This window comes from Notothenia rossii (assembly GCF_949606895.1).
Source record: "Notothenia rossii genome assembly, chromosome: 8".
Classification (NCBI taxonomy): Eukaryota; Metazoa; Chordata; class Actinopteri; order Perciformes; family Nototheniidae; genus Notothenia; species Notothenia rossii.
The window spans coordinates 67702542-67729552 of NC_136906.1; the positions used below are offsets into that span (position 1 = coordinate 67702542).

Genomic DNA, 27011 nt, shown 5'->3' on the forward strand with positions numbered 1-27011 from the left:
ATGACTTCCAGTTAGCGAGACAAGTACAGAAATTGTCCTGACATATGCATAAAAAACAACACTGTATTTTTCCCAACTTGTTTGCTTTAATTTACATAAAACATAATTAACTTAGAAATGTGCCAGTTATAACAACAAATATTTTTGGCAAGGTATAAACAAACGTCCCATCCTTCCCCCTCTATATAACAGAATTTAAAACATTATGTGTAACAAAACATTTAACATCGCTTAGTATTAGAACTACTACTCGTCGTCGTCTTGATTACTTTGTTCATTTATGCCACGATCTGGGTCTTTGAGACGGAGGATGCAGACATTTTTGCTCTGTGGAAGAGAGCTGAAACGAAAAAACCAAACATGACAATGTGACCGTGACTTGGAGATAAAGTGTCTGGTGCCCTTTCCCAGAGAAACTAGGCAGCATACTGAAATCACATGACCTTTACTCCTGAACAGATTTACTTAATCAAAGCTCATTTATTAAGAATATATAAACAGTAACCAAGTCAATAAATCACATTTGGGTGGTCCTACTGCTTTGATATACAAATATATAAACATGTAATCAGTGAATACCTTATGCTCTGTGGTGTGAGGAAGATGAACTGTCTGTAGCGCTGACCGGAAGCCACCTTTAGCATCATGTCCATTGAGATCCTCCTGTTTACCATGTCCTAAAGAAAACCAAGACTCATTATATATATATATATAGAGACCATTTCATGTAATGCGAAGACCTTGCCTAGGAACTTTCTCCAAACTCCTTCCTAAAATAGTCATTCCATGTTATTTTTAAGATGCCATTTAGGCACGGTGCAACCTTAACTAGACAAAGTTGCAATATCAACAAAATAGGTTTCATATGTACCATGAAAACATCAAACTCGTCAAGACAGCGGAAAGGCGCCTCTGTGATGGCCCAAAGGGAGACCACAAAGCACACGGTGGAGAAGGAGCGCTCGCCTCCGGAGAGAGAGCGCATGTCACTCAACTCCACACTGCTTCCCTGGCCTGGCTGCACCTACCGAGGAAAGAAGCCAAACAAAAACATTTGATCTAAGCCAAACTTTTTTCACCGAGGGCCACATACAGAAAGATATTCAAAGGGCTGGGCCACTCACTAGAGGTGAGGTTTATTGCCTCATAAGTTAGCTAAATCAATCGAATGTAAGTCAATTGTGCTTGATACAACAGCCTACATCACAGCTCTCCAGAGGGTTCCATTTATTTTGTTAGCAGCTCATTCCTTAAAACAGGAGCCTCAGATTGCTTATCATAAGAGGAAATAGGAAGGGTATATTTCAAGGTTGTTATGTAAATAAGTTATTGGGCTTTTTTTCTTATCAACTTAGAACATATTTTCAACTTTAATGGACTGAAAGTGGGCTCATTAACACATGAACACTGTGTAATATATGTTTACAGATATATTTAATAAGTACAAGACAAGCTCAAGTTTCATTTGTGGGCCATATTCCATTATACTTTTTTAATTTGCTGATGGCCGATTCAAAAATGGCCTGCGGGCCGCATTTGGCCCCCGGGCCGTAGTTTGGACACCCCATTTTACATCACGTGGTTTAAAAACTGTAGCAGTAATGTCTCATGTTTTTGACAATCAATGAAAAAGATCAAAGTGGTCTCATTTAGACTTTAGCCATGCTGCTATATTGTTTAGTTGCTCTGGTGGGAACTGAGTGATGAACTTACTGAGATGGAGAGGGTTTCATTCTTGTGATTAAAGGTCATACTTCCAGTGTAGCCTCTCTGGGCCAGTGTGCTGTCAAAGTAATATTTACAGCGGGCCGAGTAGAACCTAGAGGACACAGAGAAAAACGTGAGCAAATGGACAAAGAAGGAAAGATGGCAGCATGATAATAAATCTAGGAACCAAGGAACCAAGAAACAGTGAGGGTGAAGAGAAACATGAAATAAATGTATACGCTTTTAAGTTAAGCGTAAAATTATTTTTCCTTGACACAATTTGTCTCCAACTGACCTCCTGAGCTTAGAGTACTTCTGGAGTCTCTGGTTCATGAGACCATTGAGACATTGGACGTAGCTTTTCAGGTTTTTCATTTGCATTGCCATGTTCTTGTAGTTCTGCAGTGCCTCGTGATACTGCCTAGTGATTGGAGAGAAAGACAAGCGGAAGAAAGCAACAGAGATTTAATTTATTTGATTTAATGCAAGACTACAGCCAGTCGTGTTAAAGTAATAAAGTGGCATGACACTACATAATTGCATTTTAATGATCAGGGTGTTCTTCACATACCTCACTACCTCGTCACGGTTCCCCTGCTGCCTCTGCTGGGTGCTGATCTTCACATTGAGACGGCTGATCTCGTTGTCCAGACTCCTGGCTGTCCTTCGTACCTCCACTCGCTCCGGACAGATTTCGGTGGCTTTGGCCACAGACGTCTGAAATCACAGGGTGAACAACAAAAAATGGTTCTGAGATTCAATGCAGAAGATACTAGAAGGAACTAAATCTATAAGATTCAGAAATGCATAGTTGTTCAACATTGCATTAAAAAACAAAGTGTGAACCCCATCTAGTACGGCTAGAGCTCTTATGACACTTGTGGACTAAATCGGTTGTGTGGATACGTGGCGATTCAGCCACCCAACAGCAAAAGAGTTCTCATTCTATTCCCATGTTCATCAAACATTGATTATTTTCTTTTTTTTTAGACAAAATACTCCATCTTTCAGTGAAATGATGTGAATACTCATATCAGACCATGCCCCCCTTTTATTAGACTTGGAATTGCTTCCTAAAAGTGGATAGCGCTCAAATTGGAGATTTATTATCTTCTAATAAATTCTGCAAATTTATTTCTGAGAAAATTAGGCTCTTTATCCAGTGATGCAATACAGGAAAGGGTGAAAAAAGAGAGAACTATTCGAAGCAGGAAAAAAACAAAGTAATCAAGGGTTTTTATTATTATTTACAGCAGGGGTGGGGAATCTTTTTCCTTTCAATCATGGTCAGTTTCTGGCATCCCTACTTAAGATGGAGTAATATTTATCTGATCTAACTCCTGGACCCACTCTATAATGTCTACTGAAAACCCACAAAAAAAACATTATATATTTTTTTTAATCTTATTTAAATCTCTGCCTCTGTCTCAAGTTGCTCTTTGTGTCTCAGTTTAGTGTACCTGTAGTTCCTGCTCCTTGCTCTCTAGGTTGCCTTCGAGCGCCTGTATGCTGCGGAGATGTGCAGTGCGTTTCTCGTCGTAGTGTTTCTTGTGATGCTTGCACTTGCCCACGTCCTGATCGGTCTTACTCAGCTCGTCCTGTAAAGGGACCAAAGGAAGAGCACAGAAAGAATAACGCATGAGATTCACCCAGAACACGAGGATGGTGTTACGATAAAACCTCATTTGAATTGAGTAATAATACAAGGACACTTTTTACTTAATACAAACGTTTCACAAGTTTGACATGATTTGGGCATTCCACAAGTTAAGATTGAAGGATTCCAATCACTTTTTTATCTTTGTCACCTGATCTTGGTCTTAAGTATTACCTTGACATGCTCGGCATCCTCTGTGGCCGTGAAGATCTGCTCTTTGTGTTGCTTGTACTTCTGTTCTGCCTTCTCATAGGCCGCCTTGCAATCAGCCATCTGAGCCTGTGCCTCGTCGCACTCTGCACGCTTTGACGAGATCTTAGATACGATCTCTTGAAGCTCTTCTTCCTGTGAAAGTGTGCCAAAAGTGATGACCGAATTATGACTTGAATACCCATTCTCAGTCATAATTCCATATGTTTATCAACTGAGATGAGTAGGACGTAAGCTAATCGGATTATTGTTCTGCATTGTGTCGTCTGTACAAACCAGTGGATTGAGGTCCTCTGACTGAGGCTCTTCCACATTCTGTAGCTCCGACAGCTCCAGCTTGATCTTTGCGGCCTTGTTCTGAAGAAAATACAGAGATTCATTCAAACATTGGGAATGCTACCGACTTGATTTAGAATTGTGTTTTTATTATTTATATACACACACGCACAAATACTTACTTTGATAGTCCTCTCCTCCACTTGGGCCCTTCTCAACAGCCCATCGTTCTGTTTGACGTCGTCATCCAACTTCCCCATCTGCTGCTGGAAACGTGTTGCCTGAGCTTTCTGGTTCTCCAACTCCTTCTGCAAGTGCCTGAGAGAGAAGAGAGGATTCCAAGAGACAAAGACGGTGTTAAGGCAGAAGTTAAAAACAACTACCGTAATTTTCGGACTATAAGCCGCGCCTTTTTCCCTATTTTTCGACGCTGCGGTTTATATAACGGTGCGGCTAATCTATGGATTTTTACAGCTAACGGCCAACACCTTTAACTCTATGGGCTCTATGGCAGGTCCGCGGACTCCCACCTTTAAGCGGCGGGTTCCAGCAGGAAAAGCTGGAGGCCGGAAAAGAGTGAGACAGATAGCGCGCAAAAGTAAAAGTGGAACCGAGAGTGGTATGCCGCTGCTGCGGCTTATATTCAGGTGCGGCTTATAGTCCGAAAATTACGGTACTCAGTGTGTATATCACAATGATTTTAGATAAAGAAATCCATCATCTACTCTGGCTTTCTAAATACAACAAGCCCCATGGGACCAATTATATCAACAGCTGGACTCATCAGGTACATTCTGTCTCACTGCATCCACACACACCTGATCTCCTCCTCTACATCTCCAGAGAGGTAGTTGGCTCTGGTCTGCTCAGCAGAGTAACTGCGGTTATTGAAGACCTGATCTCCGTCCTTTGAAAAGGCCTGGGAACAGTTCCGAGGGGGGGAGCCGCCCTGCATCACTCGCCGAGCGTCGGTTTGATTCTACACAACCACACACACAATTAAAAACAAAACTCATGTCAACTTACCATGTATACTGAACAATAACATGTTGTTCATTAGGTGTCTTACAATATCAGCCAGAAATGCTGCATATGTACTCGGGGTATAGGGGTAATGATCTAGGATCAACTACTAAGCACACACGTCTTAAATAGTTTAAAATAACATCATGGTATGTTGTATTACCTCAGAAACATTATCAAAACTTTCTTTGTAGATCGTTCATATCAGCATCAAGGAGATGGCTAAATACTGAAGAATCTTAGGTTATTGGGACTTTCTAATGGTTCCACTGGGAATGTGGTCACCTTAATGAGCAGGACGCTCTCTATGCCCCGTTGATCAATCAGACAGTTGGCAACGACTGGGTCCTCAATTTCTAGAGAGTGAAGCACGGACGGGTACTCGGGGTGATTCACGGCCCTGACACAAAGACAAAACAAACCACTGTTGATTAAAAAGTGATACTTCATGTTAATTAACACACATCCAATCAGTTTCTCTTTGCGTTTAATAATGTCATTCTATTCCCGCAAACATTGCAAGATACAGTGCACTGCTTTCCTGTCTGTAGCTCTGGTGTAGACCTGTTGTATTTGTTAGCAGGGCTTGACATTAACTTTTTGAGCCACTTGTCCTTCGGACAAGTGGCTCAGCCATTTTACTTGTCCGAAGGCTAAACCCACTTGTCCGAAATTTACTTGTGAAAATAAAAGCCTATTAAAAAAAATGAATAAAACCGACAAGAGATTTGGACAATTAATATGATTTAATAACTTAATCAGGCACATTTTATAACATAAACAGTCTGGCATAAAACGCCATTCGATTGCATACCCAAAGTAATTAGCTATTTATAATACTTTATACTTATAGCACATGCATAAGATGGTCTCTTTTGAAAGGTAACATTCTGAAGTTTCTTACACAATAAAGAAAAATCACTTTGGGTGCTTATAAAAAATATCATGCTATGTAATCATGTTAAACATTTATGTTTAAAAATATCACTTTGAGTGCTAATGTAAAAGAGAAACAGGTTTGAACACACTGAAATAAAATAGTTGCTCCTTACTTTTGTGTTCTGAGAGGTAGGAGCTGGAAAACATAACGGTTCCATAGCCTGAAAACTTAATCATACAGGTCCAAAGTCTATAAAAATCCCATGGAAAATTTGTGTATTTTGTAATGTGTGTACCGCAATAATTCCAAAATGGCCTTCCGCTGCCATTCATTCAGAACGATTGAAAGGCGGCAAATTTCGGCTGCCTCCAAATGAGTTTACAAAACGAAATGAAAAATAAACGTTCTTCAAAAATGTATTGGTTGCACGGCAAAAAATGCAGTCCGGAGCCGGGCAAAGTGCTCACGCTGCTGCCCTGTGTTGAAAATAAGTCTTGTGCCATAATACTGATTGATCACTCCTCCAGCTCATCTTCACTCCCCATCAACACCAGCTCATCCTCCTCATCTCCCCTCTCTCTTGACGACCAGGGGTTAAACCCTGGTCTACGCCTGCGCAGGCTTGATGTCCACCATCGCTGGGCAGCTGAGGCTGCATCAAAGTCTTCCAGAGCGGGACCTTGGATGGAGATGAACATGAGCCTCTGGAGTTGAGCGGTGGTAAGGCTTGACCTCCAGTCGGTCTTGACTCGCTTCATTGTAGAGAAGCCACGTTCGCACACTGCAGTGGAGACCGGGAGAACCATATAGATCTCCATCAGATGACATAAGCAGCGGAACATGGCTCTCCTCTCCTCTGGGAATACAATGAGACAAAAATATATGAATTAATTTCCTTCAAGAAATTCTACTTTCTGCTTTTTTTTGGTAACTTTTAAAATACACACTTAACATTATACTGACACACACCTGATTGCAGGACACTGAGAAAAATGTCCCTCATTGGAACAGCTGACCGCCTGAGAGCGAAGCTCTTATACTGGGCATACTCGGCTATAACCTCCTCTGGTGTAATCCCTGCCTTGGCCAAGAGCTCCTTGTAAAATCCAGATAGGCTCTTCATTTCTTCCTGACCATGCTGAGTGAAGGTCTCTCTTGCCACAGCATCAGTGTGGTCATACTTGGGCCAGCAAGAGGGATCTAGTGCCCTGAACTTAGCTACTATGCTGTCTTGATGCAAGTCCTTCAGACGCTCATCCAAGTGACTGATGACTGCATCTGTATGAGAATAAATGCACAATCACTACACTGACTTTGACACCTTTTAATACACCAGACACTATATATATATATATTTTTTTTTTTATTTAAAAGGTGTCATACCTATCACTGCTGCCCTTTGTGGCTCAAGCGTGGAGGAAGAAGCCCTGTTCAGTTGGACACCCTTGTAGCATCCGGATCCATTGCTCTGCTCCACAAAGGTCTCCATGTACAGCCCCATTCTGGTCTTAAGGGAGGACAGGTTCCAGAAACACCTCTCCTGGCTCTCCACCGCCTCACACACTGTCACACTATCCTTTTGAAAAACCTTGGAAAGGGTGGCAAGGTGGTCAAGGACATCACAGAGGAAGTGGAGGAAGAGGACACTGCCGTAGTCCTTCAAATAGCTGGACACCTTCTTGGCCCTTCCTGTCACAGCAGCCGATGGTTTGGGCCGACGTTCGAGGCTTGCCATGTCCTCAAAGTGTGCCAGGATCACAGGAAAGCTATCACACAATACCTGAAATGGTTAAAAATATATATATATATATATAGTTTTAAAGTTATACTGACAACACGGTTTGTGAAAACAATTAAATAAATAAAATCTATAATATTAAATATGCCACAATACTGCACATGTAACCACTGCATCTACCTTGGCTGCACGGTGAACATAGGGCACCCAGCGGGCCCCATGTAGCGTGGTGGGCTTCAGTACCTTCTCCTCCATGGCCTCCGCAATCATCCGGAGCTCACGAAGTGCTTTTGGAGCATAATGGTACTGCTCATAGATGCTGCATAGGGTCGCCTGAAGCTGTTGCATCTTGGGGTTTTCTTTGATCGCAATGACCACGCCCAACTCCAGACGATGAGCGATGCAATGGATGGGTATGAGATGCGGGACTTGCTCTTTGAGGCGAGTAGCAACACCTGTCCTGCATCCAACATTGACTGCTGCACCATCACTCCCAAAGCCCACCAGACGCTCCCTCCAATCCACCAAGCCAGCCACACTAAAAGCTGAACAAAAGAAAAGACATCAGCATAGAGAACACAGAAGCAATAACTCCCAATACAGAAGCAATAATGAACTTATATGCTACAGTACCGTAAAAAAGGTTTGATAAAAAAACATTTCTCACCTGCATAAACAGCTTCCAGCACACCAGCTGCATTTGCATGCTTAACGTCCTCAATTTTCAAATATGAATTGATGGGACCCTCCGTGTCCATGTATCGAACGTACACCAACTCGTTCTCTAGGGTGGCTGTATCGGTGGCTCCATCAATCATAACTGAGAAGTATTTAGCCAATTTCAGCTTCTGCAGTAGTTTCTCCAGCTCCATTTCATAAATAATAACAACAAACCTGATGGGGGAGAGACAGCAATACAAATTGTTATGGTGTTGTTTTGGAAAGTCAGAATCAAAGCAAGACGAAAAACACTGAAATAATGCATCTTTGCTTGTTCTTTTTGACTGCCTATAAATGAACATTTTGTGAATATCATACCGTTCACAAGCCTTGTTGGACGCATAGCAGTTGGGAAGTTGTCCTCCCGTCCTGTTTATTAACCCATGTAGGGTTGTGAAGTGGGTGAAGGGCTGTTCTGTTCTGGCTACATAATAAGCAGCATGCATTATGTTGGTCATTTTAACCAACATTGTCTCCTCCATCCTGTGGAGCCCTGTGAGGACAGGTGGCAGTGGAGCATCAGGTCCCCTCTGTCTGGCTCTGTCTGCAGCTTCAGTAAGCTGGTGTCGCTTACTTAGAGCATGAGTTGACAAGGTGTCATATCGGAATGACCCGGTTCCTTTAAACAAGGACGAGGACCTGGATTTGAAAAATGGAAATGAATTAACATAATTGAACACACCCTACTGGACTATAATACGGGGATAATAATACGGGGATCCGTTACAGTCATTATTATCTGAATTTCATTGGCTACACAAACGGCCAATCATTTCCAGCGTCAGTCGGATTGATGATCTAATGTTTTACACACAACGATAACCATTTTTGCATAGCAGCAGCTTGCTCTAGCACAGTTATTAATGTCTCGAGTCGTGACCGTTAGCTTGTGAGAACGTTAGGAATAGTCTGCCTATACGTTTTACACTATAGTCAAATCAAATCACGAAAGACTTGATATCTGATCATCAACATAACCACTCCTTCCTCTGTCCACTCCAATAACACAACAAACGACCACCTAATAATAACGTCGACATCAATAATATCATAGAACACATTAAATAGCTTACGTTATCTAGATAATGTTATATAGCATTTTACACAACGTTTGTCAACTGTGAACGTCAGTCAGGATAACTAGCTAGACTACACAGTTCAGTTTATTTCGAATCTCATCATCTTCACACATCAGATAAATAGTCAATTATCTAACGTTAGCAAAAATAAAAGTTGTCACTTACGTGTCTGCAATGTCGGGCAAACTGCGGCAGGTTGAACAGTACATGATATGCTCTTCTCCTGCTTCTTCGGTGTACCGGAGCCAAGGAAACTTCTCGGTCCATGATGGAAGGAAGTTTCTTTTGCGTTTTGTTTCATAATCTAATTTGGAGGCAGCCGATTTTTCAGGATCTCGCCTAGGTCGCTTTCCTGGGGCTTGGTTTGCTTTTGGCGCCTGCAGCCAGGACATCTTGAACTCATTACTCACTGACTGGATATCGAGGATAGATGAGTCGCGAGCGTGACAGCGCATACACACCAGCCGCGCAAGCAGGCACTCGCGGGTTCGTGTTCACACCAATTTCCCGCGGGTCAAATATTTCTACCAATCACTGCAGTCATAATATTGACGTACAGGTACGGAGATTGCGACACTGCGAGACAGGCACTTCAGATGGAATAACGTTACTATTTCGTTTGGGTGATTTCCCCCCCCCCCCCAAAAATGCACTTGTCCGTTCGGACAAGTTAAACTGTATTATGCTTGTCCGACCATTTTTTTTACTTGTCCCGGACAATCGGACAAGCCTTAATGTCAAGCCCTGCCTGTTAGGAATATGTGTATTACAGGAGAACATTGTGACTACCTTTACTTCAAGCTGACTAACGCTCTATTCTCTGAGTAGGAGGACCCTCATTGTATCGTTTTCTTGGTGTTTAATGTATGTTTTTGTACATAACCTCACCGTGATCTTGTGTCATGGACACGTGGGAGGAAATGGCTGGTGATGATGGCAGGTCTACGGGCATTTGGGCAAACTTTGGACATGAGGCCTTGCAGCACCTTCTCGTCGTCGTGGTTATCACATGTGAAGGCCTGCAGCTGGCCTTTCAGACACACTTCCACAGCCAGAGCCAGGTCCGGGTCTTTCAGGAGGATAAGGTGACCTGGAGAAGGACATTTGAAAAGAGAAGCAAAGTCAGAATGGTCCACCTGGTGGGTATGTGACTGAGAAATGAAACGGTCCTGGAACATTTATGGACATTAACAACTGGGACCAAAGTCTTACCCAGAGGTCCTCTGGGTTTTTGCCTGAACTGTCCCTTTCTGCCAGCCTTATCGATGGCGGTCAAGAGTGTGGGCATGTGCTCTCCAAAACGCCGCAGGCGATTGGAGCGACTGCTCTCCATGTTCTGCAGGTTCCTTCTGTTGGCGTCAATGGACTTCTGAAACACATCTTGCTCTCTCCTGGAGACAAAAGGAGGTCATTATGTTCGGCTGCTACCGCTTCACAAATGTTATTCCAGGGCCAGAAGGAGCTAACATTTTTATTATCATTTATCAGAAGCATTGACAGAACCGAAGGGCTAATGGATGGATTCACATAATAGTATGATTTGCAAAATATATCCTATTCCAAAATGTATATACATTTACTCCAGCTTTAAAATCAACTGACAGACACAGTGTGCCAGGGGCTTATTTAGCTACCACTGGAACCAACACAACTGTACTGAAATAATGTAGTGTTTGTTCCCCTACTTCATTTTGCCTTGCTCCTCCGTGGCGCATCTGCATGCGTGCCGATACTGGTCGATCTGCTGTTCGAGAGTGGAGGTCTGGTGGTTCATGTTTTCCAGCTCGGCCTTTAGCTGCTCCACACGCTCCATTCTGGCCTGGCTCTCTGCTCCTGATTTCTGAGTAATGCTGGAGGGATAAGAAGAAGGAAAAAAGATGACCATGATATTTTAAGGAGCAAATAAAAACCCATGTTTTGACTTGAACGCAGCACAGAAGATCCTTTTACAAGATGAGGTCGTACCTCAGCTTGAGAACATTGATTCTTGAGGACAGCTGAGCTTTGTCCTTTTCCAGGTCCCTCAAGTGAGCCCTGCATCTGTGAACAGTGACCTAGCACAATCACAGAATCCAGAAGTAGAAACACGGGTCAGTTTACAAGTCACGATGATAATACTCAACTTTTGATGGTGGTAGACATCTTCACAATGTTTTAAGTTGAGTCCATCTGGACCACATTACACAAATAAAACATGTCAGTACTGGAATTGTGAGCTGTTGATTAAAATGGCGGGCTTTGCCATAGTACTTTATCGATAAACCGTTCCCCTACTTTCTTGTTCACAACTACCTTATTTGCTGGGGAACAACCATTGCTGCTATGGATATATATTTCAGCACTCTTGAACAACTTTAAATCACTTTCAGTACTGGTATGAAAGTGAATGTAACAATTGTCAGTTCAGTCTTTTGTCTGTACTCTTACCTCCCTGGAGTTGAGCACGGCATTTTTTTCCCGGGCCTCAGACTTGAGCTGAGCAGATTCGGGCTGGAGCTCCTGGACTTGTTGTGTGATTCCCTCCAACCTTTCCTCGATCTGTCTGTATTTCCCCTCAGCCTCTTCGACCTTATTCTGCATCATGACATAAAAACAGATCAGAGAAGTAGGGCGGTTAAAAGAGGGGACAGAAGATTGCTTTGCATGGACAAGTACAAAGATGCTGTGTTTTAAACAGAAGCTTTTTAATTGAAATCACTCAAGATCACACAACTAATACTGCGGTGAATAATACAGAAATATCCTACCTTCCATTCTTCCACCTTTGCATCGTATTTCTCCGTAGAATGTCTGTCTGATTGCAGCTTCTCCTTCAATGGCTTCAACTCGTTCTCCATATCTTGCACCTGCAAAATGAAGTCACTCAAATATTAGCTGGATGAATTACCCTTTCAAAAAGGATTGCTTATATCCCAGAGTCCTGGGATACTGAATAAAGGGGGTTGGGAATTCAAAACTGGGAGAAAGGATCTCACCAAAACCCAAGCCATTTGATTCTGCAACTCCTCTAGTTTGGTCTCCTTTTCATCCAATGATGACAGGTTCTTGAAACGCTCTTCTTTCTCCAGGTACTTCTGCTTCAAATCTTTCAAGTACTGTAACAGTCATGTAACAATATAAATGGTAATATATAATATATTGCTGGTCAAATAGCGTAGTAGACCAACCAAACAAAGTTGTACAAATTATTAACAGTATAGGACTGCTTCAATATAGTTAACTCCTCTCACATGGTCCTTTGAGACATTGTGAATTATTGGTTATAGCTGCATATTATACATGTCTATCAAACTTTTTCTTACTTGACCATGTTGCTCAATTTTTTCTTCTGTGATACGCTTGGTGGTTTTGATTTGCACAAAGTCCTCTTTCATCTTGTCCAATTTGGTAGATTTCATGAAAAACTGAAAGAGGAATGAAATAAAAACAAAAGTGGAAAAAATCAAGATCACAAAAACTAAATGATAAAACATTGTTATTTAAAAAAAAAAATCTTATTTATTACCTTGTACTTGTCCCCTTCCCTTTTGGAATGTAGGAAGTATTTGCTCATCTCTTGAGTGAGAACAGAGGCAGGGTTGTTGACCTTTGAAAGACCCAGTAACATGGTTATCGTACAGCAGGGCTCTCCAACACGTCAATCAGTAGCTCGCGGGCAGCTTTTCAGTACCTCGCCGCTCGATTATCGATTATAGCGCAGTAAGGTTGCTTCTTGATTTTTCGGCCGCGGCTGGACAATATTGGTCCGTGACGCAGTGGTCAAGTAAAAGACGTGACAGCGGCACAGCAACACCCAGGGGCGGACTGGCCATCTGTAGAATCTGGAGAACCACAGAACGGCCGGTCGTCAAGGGCCGTTGACGGCCGGCCGGCCAGCCCTTTAAAAAAAAAAAAAATGTGTTTAACGTCATCATTTAAGTGGCGCTGACGGCCGACAGAGGACGACAGCGGCCGCTAATGCAGTTGTGTGGTTCTTATCTGTCAAATAATCACACACGAAGAAGAAAAAAGACTGGCCACACAAAGAGAAGGGAGTAGACGCCGCGGCAGACAAGGACAATGAAAACACATGGATTAAGATCAAAGAAAACGAAAAGGAAAAAGGTTGGGGCCGAGAAGGCCAGAGAAAAAAAGGTGAAGTCACTCGCAGGTGAAGCATATAAATGTTGCAAATTGACAGCCCTTTGATGAAGAGAATGATGAGGGCGCGAGTTCAGATATACAGCCAGCCTCCCATGAGGGACAGAGTTGAGCTGGTGGAAGAACCAGCTCAACCCGCACACAAGTGCAGGGCAAGAGCAAGAGGTGGGTGAGAATGATCCCTTGAACTCAGTGGCGTTTTCTCCTGGAGGCCAAGGGAAGCCAGGCTTCCCCTGTTTTTTTAGAATGTAGTTATAATTTTAATAAAATAAATAAAAACACTTTGTTTAGTTTCGGTAATTATTCTGCCGGCCCATCTCTCTCCATTCTCATTGAGTATTTTACAAACAGTGAAACAGCGCTCCTCTAGATGTTATGGTGAAACAGTAGATTGCACTCTGTTACAAGAGGATGCTATCCGAAATTGGCTTCCCTTGGTGAAAAAAAAGGGAGCGATTGACCAATCAGATGAAGCTCACGTAATGCCTCACAATCCAATCAAATCACATCATCTTCAGTTCTTACTGTAACTGTCATCACCGCCCTTAAAAAGTAGCAAGCAATTGAAGCAAGTGCAATTATGGAGGGTGGAGATTTGGAGTATTTCATCAAAAATTATTTTACTAAACTTCCGCTACAGGCAGCAGCAATTAAAAATGAAATCTGACAGGCCAATGCCCAAACTGGAGCTGTGTACAGAGGAAAAAAGGAGCAAATCGGACGTAAAACTTTAAATAATAAACAGCGGATTTCTAACATTTGACATTTCATGTGGCTGGACTGGGTCAGTTTCCAGGGCGGAATTTTAGTCCCAGTCCGCCCCTGGCAACACCACACACGGAGCAGTCAGCTTTCTCCAGCAACACCAGTCTAGAACCAACAGCAGAATGACCCGCTCTGAATCAGGCCCTGTCGCTGCGGCTCAGAGACACACAGGGAGGGATTTGTGGTTTTAGAAAAACACTCGTTAACATCATGTCAGGCTTTTGGTGGATTTAATCAAGTCTTGGATTGCAGAGTATGAATGTCCTCTTGCTATTTTCAGTTGATAAATACTTGTGTAAAGTAGTGCTGTAGCGCAGCGTTGACTTCAAAATATCGTCGACGACATATTTACACACACACACACACACACAGTTCGCAATCACACTTTAAACACTATGGAGACTGTAACGGCTACCACCTCCTCCTCACAGTATTGCGCACGAAGCCCTGCAAAAAGCCCCCAAACAAAAACATCTCGCCCTAGGTCTTCAAAATCATGGGAATACTTTAAATTTAGTCCAAAACGCAAAGGCATTGTTATTTGCAGTCTTTGCCAAATGGAGTTGGCATACCACACTAGCACAACAGCAATGTTGGAGCATTTAAAGCGGAAGCACCCCCTTGTCTCTCGTGGAGGGAACAATAAGTACTGACTTTGGCTAGATTAATTCCACGTTTGTGTAGTGTGTTGTGCAGCTTGAGTTCTGTGCACTTCAGTAGTGCTAAATATCTTATAGCTCTCCGTGCGGTTTGTTCGTGCTTGGTTGGTTAGTAGTTAATGTTAGCTACCTAGCTAGCGGTGCCAGCTGTGTGTTAGTTAACGTTCGTCAGCATTTAATGTTGGATGGAATGGTAGCTAGTTTACGTCTGCAGAACACCGCTATCTAGCCGCTACTAACCCGGAACGAACTAACTGCACAGAGAGCTAACTCATGTTGTGGTTGTTTACGAGTCAAACATAACATTAGACTAACGTTAGTCAGCTTATAGTATCAATGTATGTCAACTAACGGAGCCAAGCAATGTCCAGGCCAGGGCTGCACGTAAGCTGGTGCGCAGTTGTCATGAAGGAATTAATGTTTTTATGAGCATTGAAAACATTCAAATGAGCACCAGCACATCCAAGTGTGATAAGGCTCATATGAGTTGCACTACCAAACATTTTCACTGTGTAGATGTAGTACTCTACAAGCTTTTAGATAAACATGAAATCCATTGTTGGACTTAACATTGTTTAAAAAGTAACCACGTTAGCCTTCAAGTAAGCTAATTATACCATAGCACTGCAATGAGTTTAAGAGTAGATTTAATATGCCCCACTGTCATAGCTGTTGTTCCATTGTTCATTGCTGTTGTGTTTTCTAGGACAAAGCAAAGAACCTTGCCGTCCTATCTTGGGAAAGAGGCGCAATGCACTCCACAGAAGGCAGCTGAACTCAGCAAAATAATCTTGAGTATGCTTCCTTTGAGCATCTTTTAGGAGGGAATGGCTGTCCTGATCCCATTATTGTGTCCTGATTTATTAGCTAGTTTTTAGGTGTTTCTTCACTTGGCCTTTTTATTTGTGTCCTTGTTTGGATTGTGTAATAATTAAGCTTCTTACACTGTAAGCAACATAGCTCTATGAAAGGTGCCGTGCTGTTATTAATAATATATTTGTTTTATCTTACAGGTGATCGTCAAAGACATGAGGCCTTTGTCTCTCGTTGAAGGTGAAGCCTTCATAGATATGTTTGAATATGCCTGCCCAGGCTTCAAATGTCCCTCCAGGTGGTGGTTTACCAAGCAGCTGGAGAAAGCATACCAACATGTTCTTGATGATCTGAAGGGAAAGTTAAAGAAGAGGTCCTCAAAGATAACGCTCACCACCGATGTCTGGACAAGTATTGCCACGGAGGCATACCTTGGAGTGACTTGCCACTACATTAATGAAAACTGGGAGGTGGTCTCATTTGTTCTTTGCACAAAGCCCCTTGAGGACAGACACACTGGTGACAACATCGCTCTCTGGATTGAGAGCGGTCGCTGAGAAGTTTGACTTTTCTCTCCATGAAGATGTCCAGGCAATTGTCCACGATAATGCAGCGAACATTGTGAAAGCCCTTAGAATCCTTGCGGAGAAGCATGGTGTTGCCTCACTTCGATGTGCTGGCCATACCACCCAGTTGATTGTCAACCATGCACTGAAAGAGCCTCGAATCAGCAAGGCACTTGGGGCAGCAAGAAGCCTCTTCACATACTTCCACAGCAGCGAGGTCGCCACCCTGAAGCTGAAACAACAGCAAATGGGCACACCGCAACAGAAGTTATCACAGGATGTACCCATCAGATGGAACAGCTCTTTTTACATGATCAAACGCCTCCTTGAGCAGCGGTGGCCTGTAACCGCAACCCTCTCAGACCCAGAGGTCACCAAGGCAGCAAAACTCTACCTGGATATGAGAGCTGACCAATGGAGCATCCTGGGGGACCTACATCAAGCACTTGAGCCCTTCGAGCAAGCCACCGTCTTCCTGAGTGGAGAGGCATATGTCACGGTCTCTGTCCTGCCTCCGCTTGTGAAAGGCCTACAGAAGTCCACGCAGAAAGCCTTTGAGTCTGCTCCAATTGCCACCTTCCAAACTGCAGCCACAGCAGAGATTGCTTTAAGGTTAGTTTAAATATTCAGCTCTTTAAATATCTTATAGTTAACTAACTGAATATTTGAATTAAACTTTCCCAGTTTGCATCAATGTTTTCCCATTGTGATTCTATCATGTAGAGCTATGGATTCTACTGTTATCTTTCTCTTGAAGCACCTTGAATGTTTTTGATTTAAAGTGTGCACATTAAATCCATTATTTTTCAGATGGAAAGTTGAGACTACTTATGACGAGGACGGGAAGAATGTGTGCATCTTCGCAGCGGCCCTTGATCCGAGATTCCGAAAACTCAAGTTCCTGTCCACAGACGACATCCTGAAGGTGAAAATCAAACTTCAGACCCTTGCACTTGATGCCAGACGAGTACTAGTGAGGGAAGAGCCTGACTCCCCCAGTGGCCAGCTAGATCACTCAAGAGGACAGAAGCCAAAGTCTGTCCTGGACACATTGCTTGGGTCAGATGAGGAGGAGGAGATGGAAGATGACGACCCATGACCAGAGGGAAGATGCTGTCAGGAATGAGGTGCTTCTGTACTTTGGGGGGAAAGCCATTCCAAAGGACAAAAACCCACTCCAATGGTGGAAAGAAAATGAAACGAATTTCCCTCCCTGGCTGTTGTGGCGAGATCTTATCTGGCTGCCCCTGCGACATCCACACCTTCTGAACGTCTGATCTCAGCAGCAGCGAACATTGTGAGCAAAAAAAGAGCAAGCCTCACCAAAGAACAGGTGGACATGCTCACATTCCTCCACAGTAATTCAAAGTAGGAGGAGTAGAGTTGTGAGGGAGGAGAGAAGGAGGAAAGTGGCCAGTACTTATATTGCAGTAATTGCACACTCTTCATTAGCATGTAAGCTGCCAGAATAGTAGTTAAGAGTCAGTTTCATTATGCATCAGGTTCTGTGTTGGGACTGTTATATTGTGTTAAACACTCAGGAATTTCTGTACTGTGCACGGCACAGTGTTTGTTTTTGCACTACATTTTTTATCTTTTGTAATTTTGTACAGAAGAGATTTTTTGTTGGACTGTAAGAGTAAACAGGCTGGCCTTTATATTTTGTATACATTTATTCTATATTTCTTATTTTGCTGTGCAATAAAAAAATATATATCATTAAGAATTTTTTGGTATTTATTTGATACATTATGTTTTTTATTAATCGAACAGAAAAATAATCGTTAGATTAGTCGACTAATCGATGAAATAATCGCCCGATTAATCGTTTTCAAAAATAATCGTTTCCCCCCAGCACTAGTGTAAAGTTTGTGAAGGCAGGAGGAAAGCTTCCACGATCACCGTCTCCTCTCCGTTCCTCCAAACCCCGCCTCCTCACTGAAAATAATGAGTGACAGGCTGATATTATTCACTTAATCACTGATTGCAGGGTTCCTGCAGGTTTCGCCAACTCAAATTTAAGACTTTTTAAGACCACTTTGAATAGAATTTAAGACCTATTTCACGGTAAGAAAGTATGAAGGAAAATTGCTATGAAAGAAGAAATACGTCCCATAATTACTTACAAAGCAAATGTATTCATGTTCAACATAAGAACAATGACTGAACATAACAGCACAGAACTGTGTTAGCCAAAAAGTGTGTGTGTTTTTTTTTGGCCTGCCACAATTACAAAAACAACATAATCGAAAAAAACAATGATTTAGCTTTGCTAGGTTGTGACAGTGACAACATATTTGATCTAATTAATTTGAGTCTAATTTATATTTATTTATATATGTTTAGTAGCTTGTGGAAGTGCGCTCCAAAATATTTGTTGATCTTGTTTATTGGCATTTATTATTTTGATATTATTTATTCAAGTATATCATTTATTTAATTAATTGTTGTATTGCTTTTTCAGTTGAATTATACGTTCAGGGTAATCAACAGTTAAAAAGATAATGTTCAAATTATTATTATTTTTTAATTTCAATAAATGGATATTTTCAAAGTCAATGAATAATCGTATTTAATAATCGTGATATCAATTATTGACCAAAAGTAATCGTGATTATGATTTTTGCGATAAACGGGCAGCCCGTGTGTGTGTGTGACAAGAGCGGCCACAATCTTTCATCGTTGCTGTTGTATGATTGGCGTTTAACTACGGTATTTAGCGTCTACAGCACCTCTGCTTTTAGGGTTGACGTAGACCCAAACGTCGCCCGGAGGTCCCCCGGTGTTGTTGCGGGAGCTGCTGCACTAGCTAACGCTACATTAGCAAAACAAACGCTGATTTCTTTTGCAAAAGGTGCAGCAGGCTTCAAACACGTTCCCCTCCACTGGTTTCAACCAAGCACTAAATTCGAAGTTTTTCAACCAAATACGGTTGAACTTACACTTCCCCATATTTATTTGTAAATAGATTCCAAGACACATGAGTTTCTGACTGTCGCTTGCTGAAGCTCGGTTGCTAGGTTACTAGCTGGGTGCTCTCCGATAAGGGGCCGGGGGAAACAAAGTTAGTGATTACTGGTTCCATGTTGATTTATTTCAATACAAATTGTTGGCGGGAACTGAAAGGCTCTTACTCAGAGCCCTAGAGAGAAATCTCTCTATGACTCTGCTCTTACTGTACTGGTTACTTTGCAGCCCGGACATTTTCCCCAAAACACATTTAGACGCGATCGCAACACAGAAGTACCATTCAAATCCGATCATTTTTAAGACCTTCGAAATCATATTTAAGACCTTTCTTATTTTTTTGATCATATTTAAGACCTTTTTAAGGCCTTAGATTCAGATGATCAAATTTAAGACTTTTTAAGACCCCGCGGGAACCCTGTGATTGAGATTGTGTTTCCCACAGAATTTGATTCTATTTGTGGGGGCCCCGCACCGCAACCCCCACCCCAACGTTCTTGTTGCTCTGTGTTCCGTTGTTAATGAGTTTTATGAGATCCATTTGTGGCGGCCCGCCACAAATAAATCAATGTATGGGAAACACTGAGATAAGATGAAGCCAACTTAATCTCATACATTCATGGGATTTATGTAACAGTAAGACAGAGAATGTAAGTGTGCACCCACATGCACTATTTGTTTTTATAATGCTGTTGTAAATACTCCTGTGTTCAGACTTAAGTCATGTGTGTGATGGCAGGTAGGCCAGCAGATGAAATACACCCACCTCCGCCACTTCCAAGGGACGTGGGAACCGTGCGGCAGTTTCAGTTAAAAAAAATGTTCCGCCGGTCAACATGTCCGTTAAAGTTTAAATCTTCCTTAAAAAAATTAGAAAAGTGGCGATCAGAGGTTGTCTTTGTTATTTATTGAGCTTTAAAACAAATTGATAACGACTCTGTTCTCTTTATAATAATATTTAATAAACGGTGCCTGCCTCTCTTTTCCTCCCGCTCTTCTGACAGCCCAGCAGCAGCAGGAGACGTGGGGAGAGGGAGGCGGGCTATTTCATCGTTCTCAGAAAAAGATCATATAGGGCTTACACACGGAGCCGTTGAACCCCCAGAGCGTTGCGTGTGTCGGTCTACCCACCTTGGGACCCCCCCCCACACAGAGCGGAGCAAGGCAACGAAACTTAAAATAAGAAGCAGCATTTTACGGCGCGCTATGCATGGGGCCGCCTTGAGGGGGTTTCCCGACATGTCGTTTCAGTAAATTAAAGGGTGTTTCATGTTGTCGTTGCTGTGGGACTTCTTAATACCTTGGAAAATGCCGTTTAATAGCCTTAATTTTCGCTAAATTGATTTATCAACTTTTAATACTTTTTAAGACCACGCGGACACCCTGAAGAGATGAGAGAGAAAAGAGAGAGAGAGAAAAAGATATTTGCGAGTTGCATATGAACCATGATATGAACTCAGGGCCGGCCCGTAGCACTGGCTAGATGTTCGCCTAGGGCGCCAGATCTGGGGAGGTGCTGCGCTGGCAGTGAAAAAAATATTTGGGACCGTTGGGGCTCATCCTAATTTTCGGCCTTGATGTAACAGTATTCATAATTAAGTAAATGTAACACCCTTTCCACCCCGGTTACACGTTTTATTTGCCCTGTACGATGGGCGCTGTAAGTGATGAAAATGGGGGATGTTGGCTTATCTGGCGCCCGCAGCTCACAGCCAAAATGCGAGTGAGCGAGGGAGAGAGAGAAGGGCACACCGCCCGGTACCGGCGCTGTTGTTATTAGAATCTGGTGCTAGCTGCTCCAACGGATATAAGAAGAAGATGTTTCTACAATAATGTGGAGGGCGAATCCTCTCCAGTCAGACTGAGAGGCTGATAAGCTCAGTGAGGTAAAGGACTCTGAGTCTAAGTTCAAACAGTTTGGTCACAATTTATGTAAAACACATATTTCCAAGGCACTCCTTTATAATTATTGTGATAAACAGGTTTTAAATCATTCCAATGTATACTATAGGACAGTAACCAAAAATATCCTTTAAAACTGGAGATAAAAAAAAAATGCATACATAAATAAATGTTAAGGTAAAATAAGATATGAATGAACACAAATAAAATAAGTTACATTCATTTGTTATTGGCTATGGTAGGTTATTGGTTATGTTCACATACTTATTTGATTACGTCCACTTGTCTAAGATGACAGATACTTTCGACCCAAAACCAGCTGTTGACTTGTGGATGCAAGCAGCTAATCGCAGACTCAACCAGAGAGAAAGAAGTAGGCCTACATCATCAGCTACCATGTCTGACAGTCAGGAGGGTAGTGATGACAGCTTGTAGGATTACTGGTCTTGCTAATGTTGTCTTGTGTTCACCTTTGCATGTGTGTTCTGTGTTCACCTCTGCATGTATGTTTAGTACCGTGTGTCTGGCAAATAAAGTCAAGATCCCCTCAAAAGTTACGGTTCATTTCATTTTAAGGATGAGCACCAAGCAACATCTCCAGGTGCTCCTTTGAGAACCAGGGCAAAAAAGTTATGTGCACCCCTGGTTATAAATCTCCAAAATCATGTTCAGCTTAAAGAGCCTGTGACAGCCTCCCAACAACTGTTGTGCAGTGAAATATTGGGCTACTAGTCATTTCGAACAGTCAGTTTACAAAAGAAGGTGCGATACCGTTCCGATAAATATCAATAATTTCGAACATCGCGGGGAAATTCCTTAGACTCATTTTGAAGTTTTGGGGGAGGCCGGAAGTGACGTCAATGCGGGAACGCTTCACTGTGCGGCGAGAGAGCCAAACACCGACAAAGTGTGTTGTCATGCGTAGAAATGGTGAATTACTGAGTTAAGGCACGTTAATAACGTTTTAATGAAGTTGACTACAGTATATTCATATTTGTCAGTGCTTTCATGTCAATTCGGCGAACATAAACATAAATGATCGTGGTGAAGATGATGATTAAATTAGGATTAAAAATCGATAGTGAGAGCTGCTGAATTTTCTCCCGTCGGATGTGATATAAAAACAAATCGATTATGTTTGTAGTTGTAAACTCAAGTGGATGAAACTACATTTATTAGTGCTTTCATGTCAATTCGGCGAACATATGACACATTAAATGATCGTGAGGATGATGATGTAAAAATATTTAGTTTGAGCCGCTCTGCATTTCCTGATGAGAAAACAAACCGATGCTTTTTGTAGTTGTAGTACACCAACATGGATTAAACGTGTGTTTTTTTTTTACCACAATGTTGGGGAAATTAATGGATAAAATGCACGGATTATTATTATTATTATTATTATTATTCCCACTCCGATCGGGACACTAGGTCCACCGTTTCCCCGCAGCGAGGCTCCCCCCGTTGACAGTTTACGTGGGCTGGGCTGGGTGCAGTAGCGGACTGGCCATCGGGACGAATCCCGATGGGCCGGTAACGAAGTGGGCCGGTCGGATAAGTCACTAGCACATCCCCCACGTTGACAATTTACTAGCAGTACCGAAGCGGGCCGGTCGAGAGTCCCGGGATGATTTTTAGTCCCAGTCCACCACTGGCTACATGACCGTATGATCGCCCATATTGACGCACCTAATTCCTAAACTTCTAACAAATACAACATAAACCGATTCTTCAGCCTCATAAGAGCTCTCAGACACGTTCAAAATTAAACTGTCATCGCTGTCTGAGCTTGCTGCTGTGTGCGCCATCGTGCGTTTACATGCAGATGCTGGGATCCTGAACGGTGCAGCTGGAGCGCTGTACCCGCAATGACGTCACACATAATTTGGCGGGACTTGAAGAATCCCCGAGAAGATCCAGGAAATGGTCAACATTGAAGGGCAGATTAATGGTTATCAAAGTACAAATATCCCAAATCAGTTGAGTAACGGTTTTCAAGGGGACAATATTTACTCAAATTGATGGGTTTGGATGATGGGTGAAACTCGTGTCACAGGCTCTTCAAGTCTCAGCAAAACTCACAACTTTCTGGAACCTTGTACCCAGAAAACTATAAGAACATTCACCAAGCAGCACTGAACATGTCTGCTTTATTTGGTTCTGTTCTACATACCTTTGTGAAGCAGCTTTTTCTGACATGAATGTCATGAAATCTAAATACAGAACAAGACTGACTGATGAACATTTAAATGACTATTAGAGTGAACCCAAGTGGGTATACTCTAGCATACACCTGTATGGTGGACTCCATGCCGTGCCAGTCGTCTCACTAACTGTGGAAAAGAGTGAATGCCACTTATTTGACACATGTGCCATAAGATGCTTGTCAGGTGGTGATTAAGGACATTTATCTGAATTCTCAGTGATGTACTTATGTGGGCCATAATAATATGTTAGACATTTGTTTTCTTGGACCTTAATGTGAAGTTAAGATTTGTGATAAGCTTTAGGTATTGCCATTTCACACGTGTACAAAAGTATATCTTAATTCAACTGATTAGGGCTATATGTGAATACATGGAAGCGATGTGATGCAAGTAGCTCTTGGCCACTTTCATTTTTTCAAAGTAGCTCTCAGATGAAGAACGGTTGGAGACCCCCGTCTTACAGGATTTGCATTTTGTTGAAGATCAACAACATTGCATTGTGTAAGATTTGCATAGCTCCTACCTGTATGTTAAAATGGTCCAGGATAGACAGCAACTCTTCCTTTTTGGTTGAGATAATTTGACCTGTAAGAGGAAAAATAATCTTTATGAATACCTTACAATATAGACTGAAGCTGCTTGCGGTAGTATTTTACTTGGTAATATTGAAACACATTTAATTTTCCTTTGTTTTTGCATCTTGTTCCTATATATGTTGTTGTAGCAGATCAATGTACAGTAGCAGCAGTATCTTCAAAAAAAATTACAAATTTTTAGAATGAGTCATCTTTACCAGATTTGCTCCTCAGTTTATAGGTTCTCAACCCCTCGCGTGTTATTCTCAGGTCTACAGTGATAGCTGGGCCGTACACCTCAGATTTGAAGGCGTCCCTTCCTTTGTTTCGCAGGGTGATCGAAACATCAGCCGAACTGAGGAAAGAGTAACGGATATTACACCTAGGTGAATCAAGTGATGCAACTTTTAATTAAGGGTACTTTTGCATGAGACATTATGAAAAATGTCATATGTATGACATGAGTACTAGACAAAAGACATTTGATGTGGTATGATATGTGTGGTGCAATATAGAGCAAATTCATGGAATATTTGCTTATACTAGAATTTCTGGACATTGTGGGATGCGGGTGAGAAGAGTAAAGGATTTATACCTTTCTCCTTCCTTTACAAATCCTTTGAGGGACAATCCTCTGTTGGTGGCATGCGCATTACCGCCTAGGGTAACTATGAGAGCTGTCAGAATGGCACTCTTTCCACCTGTCACACAAGTAAAAACATGTTTTAGACACTTTCAAAAACAAGAACATAATGGAAGATAAGACACAAAAGAACAGAGTTTGTTGCTTAAGTTGAAATACATGATTTAGGTTCAAGCCATTACAAAGATTTAAGACAAAGTAGATCATTCATTACATGCGCATCATAGGTTTACAGAAATACGTCTGATTTCCATGAATACAAGAGAGCAGACAGTGTTAAACATATCGTATTATTAATTTACAGAAAGACAAGCTACATCCACCACAAACGATTATATTAAACTGTTTAATATCGATTAGTGTGGAGCTGATGCAACTCAATTCACTTGCTCATCATTCATAATCTTGCTAACATATGTCTGGTATGATTGTGAACTACATAAACAAACTTAAAGTATTCCAACTAAATTATAGATGAGTCAATAGTCAGCACTTCTTGGCAACTAATAAACAGTTCACAGCAATAAGTATTTCACTTGTATTTGACTTACTTCCATTGTTGCCAACAACAAAGTTCACATTTGAACCAAAAGTGAATGGGCCGAGGTGAGAGTGGCACATGAAGTTCTTCAGTGTGATGCTCTCCACAATCCCTGCATCACTCACCTCACTCACACCCTGCACCTAAATACAGGGGAGCTGGGTATGTCATTTCCCACTAATACATCTCATACATAGTCATCATATAGTCTGATGCAAACACAGGTATGGTGAAAAAAGAGAGAACTATTCGAAGCAGAAAACAAAACTGCGTAATAAACCATCTGACAAAGGCCTGTGCTATAATGCTTAAATTAACTGGCTATACTTTATAATATACCCAGATATATAGGAGACGGAGATGTTAAGTTATAAATCAAGGGTTTTATTATTAATTACAGGTAGATATTGTCAAGTGTGTAACTTTGGTTCAAGAAGTGGGGGAGACACAAAACAGGGGTCCTCCGCAATGAAACATATATTATCATTATATATAATGTGTGCAAACGTATCTAGTATATATAATGAACCGGTTTATTTGTGGGGGGACCACACCTTTTTTTTTGGGGAGAAAAACTAATGCTGACTTTTTTTTTTTCTCTTAAAAAAAAAGTTTTTTCATGTGGTCCTAATCCCCTTCCGTAATCATCTACACCGCTCCCATGTTTTGTTTTGCCATAAGTTAGTCTCTCTGCGTGCGCTGGGCGAATGCTAATAATGCTAATGCGAGGATAATAAAATGGCGGCTCTCCAAAACATTTCAGAGTTTTACGTGGCGTGGTTTGCAATTCGCCCAGCCAATCAGAACTGGGGCACTTTTTCCCCCCAGGAAAGTACCATCTCTCAGCAGGCACTAAAAATGCGGGTAAAAGTTCCCGGCACTCAGTACTCTTTTTGGTGTGAACGCGACATAAGGGGTACTAACGGAACTAAACTCGAAAAGTACGCGGAAAAGTACTCCAGTGTGAACATGGTCCACTAGACGTACTCGCGGATGGATACAAAAATATATTTTGGGGCAGTTAATAGACTATACGTGGGCGGCCCGCCCAAATAAAGTATATGTTTTGAAGTGAGAAGTTGACCGTCTGACCGCGAATCGCCGCCGCCGCCGCCGACGCCGCCCCCCCCACCCCCCAAAAACGAAAACTCTTCGGTTCTCTACGAATTGCTTCTACTGAAGCCTTCCGAGCAAATCGCTAGCACGCCGACACCTCCTCATCTCCACCGCTCCCATGTTTTATTTTGTGTTGCCACAAGTTATGCGTTTGTGCGCTGGGCGAATGCTAATGCTAATAATGCTAATGGGAGGATACTAAAATGGCGGCTCTACAAAAGAGTTTTACGTGGCGTGGTTTCCAAATCACCGAGAAAAAAGCGGGAGGCGTCGAAAAGCGACTAATTTGCATCACTGTCTACTCTGTACGTCCTTCTCGATTTCTAAACTTCTCAGGGTATCATTTAACAGTTAACGGAAACCAGAAAAATATATTATATCATGTCAGTCACTTGACAGTGACGGTACAAACCTGTCTATTCTGTGGATGATCTTCCTGGTCACTGTCACTCTCATCTTCCACGTCTTTCTCCTCCACATTGACCCGCTTTGGAGGCTCCTCAATTGCTGAGCCGCTTTTCCTCTTGGGCATCTTGGACAGCTAGTTTACATTCGGGGAGAAACTGAAAGCAAGCAAACAATATACTTTACTAGCATAGTCGAGCTAATGCTTGAATTTGAACAGCTACTCTTCTGCTACTAAAACGCAGTGGTTAGCTTGTGTAGATAAATGCATTTCGCAAACCTTCAGTAATAATTGATGTGGTTTAACCTTTATATATAGAGTGGCGAACTCCCTCCCCTTCCGGTGGACCTCCAGGGGACCTTATTTCGGAAAAATTATGTATTGAAGTCAATGGATAGAGAAAGATTATCTTTCGACCCCG

General features: G+C 42.1%; 3 protein-coding genes across 6 annotated transcripts; 1 reads left to right on the top strand and 2 right to left on the bottom strand.

Moving 5' to 3' along the window:
* Nucleotides 1-84: 84 nt before the first annotated feature.
* On the bottom strand, nucleotides 85-27004 carry LOC307014929 (structural maintenance of chromosomes protein 6-like). 3 transcript variants are annotated; one of them, XM_079643197.1, is made up of 26 exons: nucleotides 26597-26863; nucleotides 25079-25211; nucleotides 24480-24585; nucleotides 24103-24239; nucleotides 23833-23894; nucleotides 12796-12876; nucleotides 12593-12694; nucleotides 12266-12385; nucleotides 12038-12136; nucleotides 11718-11864; nucleotides 11256-11344; nucleotides 10976-11140; nucleotides 10503-10681; nucleotides 10179-10380; nucleotides 5159-5273; nucleotides 4669-4829; nucleotides 4033-4168; nucleotides 3851-3931; nucleotides 3539-3709; nucleotides 3168-3305; nucleotides 2279-2424; nucleotides 2003-2128; nucleotides 1714-1819; nucleotides 872-1024; nucleotides 580-677; nucleotides 85-340 (listed from the first exon to the last, which is right to left on the bottom strand). In XM_079643197.1, exons 1-26 carry the CDS (start codon nucleotides 26714-26716, stop codon nucleotides 247-249), a joined length of 3267 nt encoding a protein of 1088 aa, XP_079499323.1. In that variant the 5' UTR covers nucleotides 26717-26863; the 3' UTR covers nucleotides 85-246. The 3 variants fall into 3 exon arrangements, with proteins under 3 accessions (XP_079499323.1, XP_079499321.1, XP_079499322.1); XM_079643195.1 differs by lacking the exons at nucleotides 85-340; nucleotides 580-677; nucleotides 872-1024; nucleotides 1714-1819 and adding an exon at nucleotides 26870-27004 and having other exon boundaries at nucleotides 1936-2128; nucleotides 26597-26747; XM_079643196.1 differs by lacking the exons at nucleotides 85-340; nucleotides 580-677; nucleotides 872-1024; nucleotides 1714-1819; nucleotides 12796-12876 and having other exon boundaries at nucleotides 1936-2128.
* On the bottom strand, nucleotides 5601-10032 carry LOC307014932 (zinc finger protein 862-like). 2 transcript variants are annotated; one of them, XM_079643208.1, is made up of 6 exons: nucleotides 8530-10032; nucleotides 8159-8385; nucleotides 7672-8036; nucleotides 7137-7533; nucleotides 6723-7031; nucleotides 5601-6609 (listed from the first exon to the last, which is right to left on the bottom strand). In XM_079643208.1, exons 1-6 carry the CDS (start codon nucleotides 8691-8693, stop codon nucleotides 6269-6271), a joined length of 1803 nt encoding a protein of 600 aa, XP_079499334.1. In that variant the 5' UTR covers nucleotides 8694-10032; the 3' UTR covers nucleotides 5601-6268. The 2 variants fall into 2 exon arrangements, with proteins under 2 accessions (XP_079499334.1, XP_079499333.1); XM_079643207.1 differs by having other exon boundaries at nucleotides 8159-10032.
* Nucleotides 14587-18416, top strand: LOC307014937 (E3 SUMO-protein ligase ZBED1-like). The gene is made up of 3 exons (XM_079643214.1): nucleotides 14587-15649; nucleotides 15868-16845; nucleotides 17044-18416. Exons 2-3 carry the CDS (start codon nucleotides 16124-16126, stop codon nucleotides 17330-17332), a joined length of 1011 nt encoding a protein of 336 aa, XP_079499340.1. The 5' UTR covers nucleotides 14587-15649; nucleotides 15868-16123; the 3' UTR covers nucleotides 17333-18416.
* Nucleotides 27005-27011: the final 7 nt, after the last annotated feature.

Bases quoted from the DNA above. Each gene is read 5' to 3' on its own strand.
- LOC307014932 (XM_079643207.1), bottom strand. From the start codon at position 8,693: ATGGAGGAGACAATGTTGGTTAAAATGACCAACATAATGCATGCTGCT. The intron at 7,534-7,671 runs GTAGATGCAGTG...TAACCATTTCAG, and splicing joins ATGTTCACCGTGCAGCCAAG to GTATTGTGTGATAGCTTTCC. The intron at 6,610-6,722 runs GTGTGTGTCAGT...TTGTATTCCCAG, and splicing joins TCTCAGTGTCCTGCAATCAG to AGGAGAGGAGAGCCATGTTC.
- LOC307014937 (XM_079643214.1), top strand. From the start codon at position 16,124: ATGAAAACTGGGAGGTGGTCTCATTTGTTCTTTGCACAAAGCCCCTTG. The intron at 16,846-17,043 runs GTTAGTTTAAAT...ATTATTTTTCAG, and splicing joins ACAGCAGAGATTGCTTTAAG to ATGGAAAGTTGAGACTACTT.
- LOC307014929 (XM_079643197.1), bottom strand. From the start codon at position 26,716: ATGCCCAAGAGGAAAAGCGGCTCAGCAATTGAGGAGCCTCCAAAGCGG. The intron at 11,865-12,037 runs GTAGGATATTTC...GTCATGATGCAG, and splicing joins CAAAGGTGGAAGAATGGAAG to AATAAGGTCGAAGAGGCTGA. The intron at 3,932-4,032 runs GTAAGTATTTGT...TATTTTCTTCAG, and splicing joins TGGAGGAGAGGACTATCAAA to AACAAGGCCGCAAAGATCAA.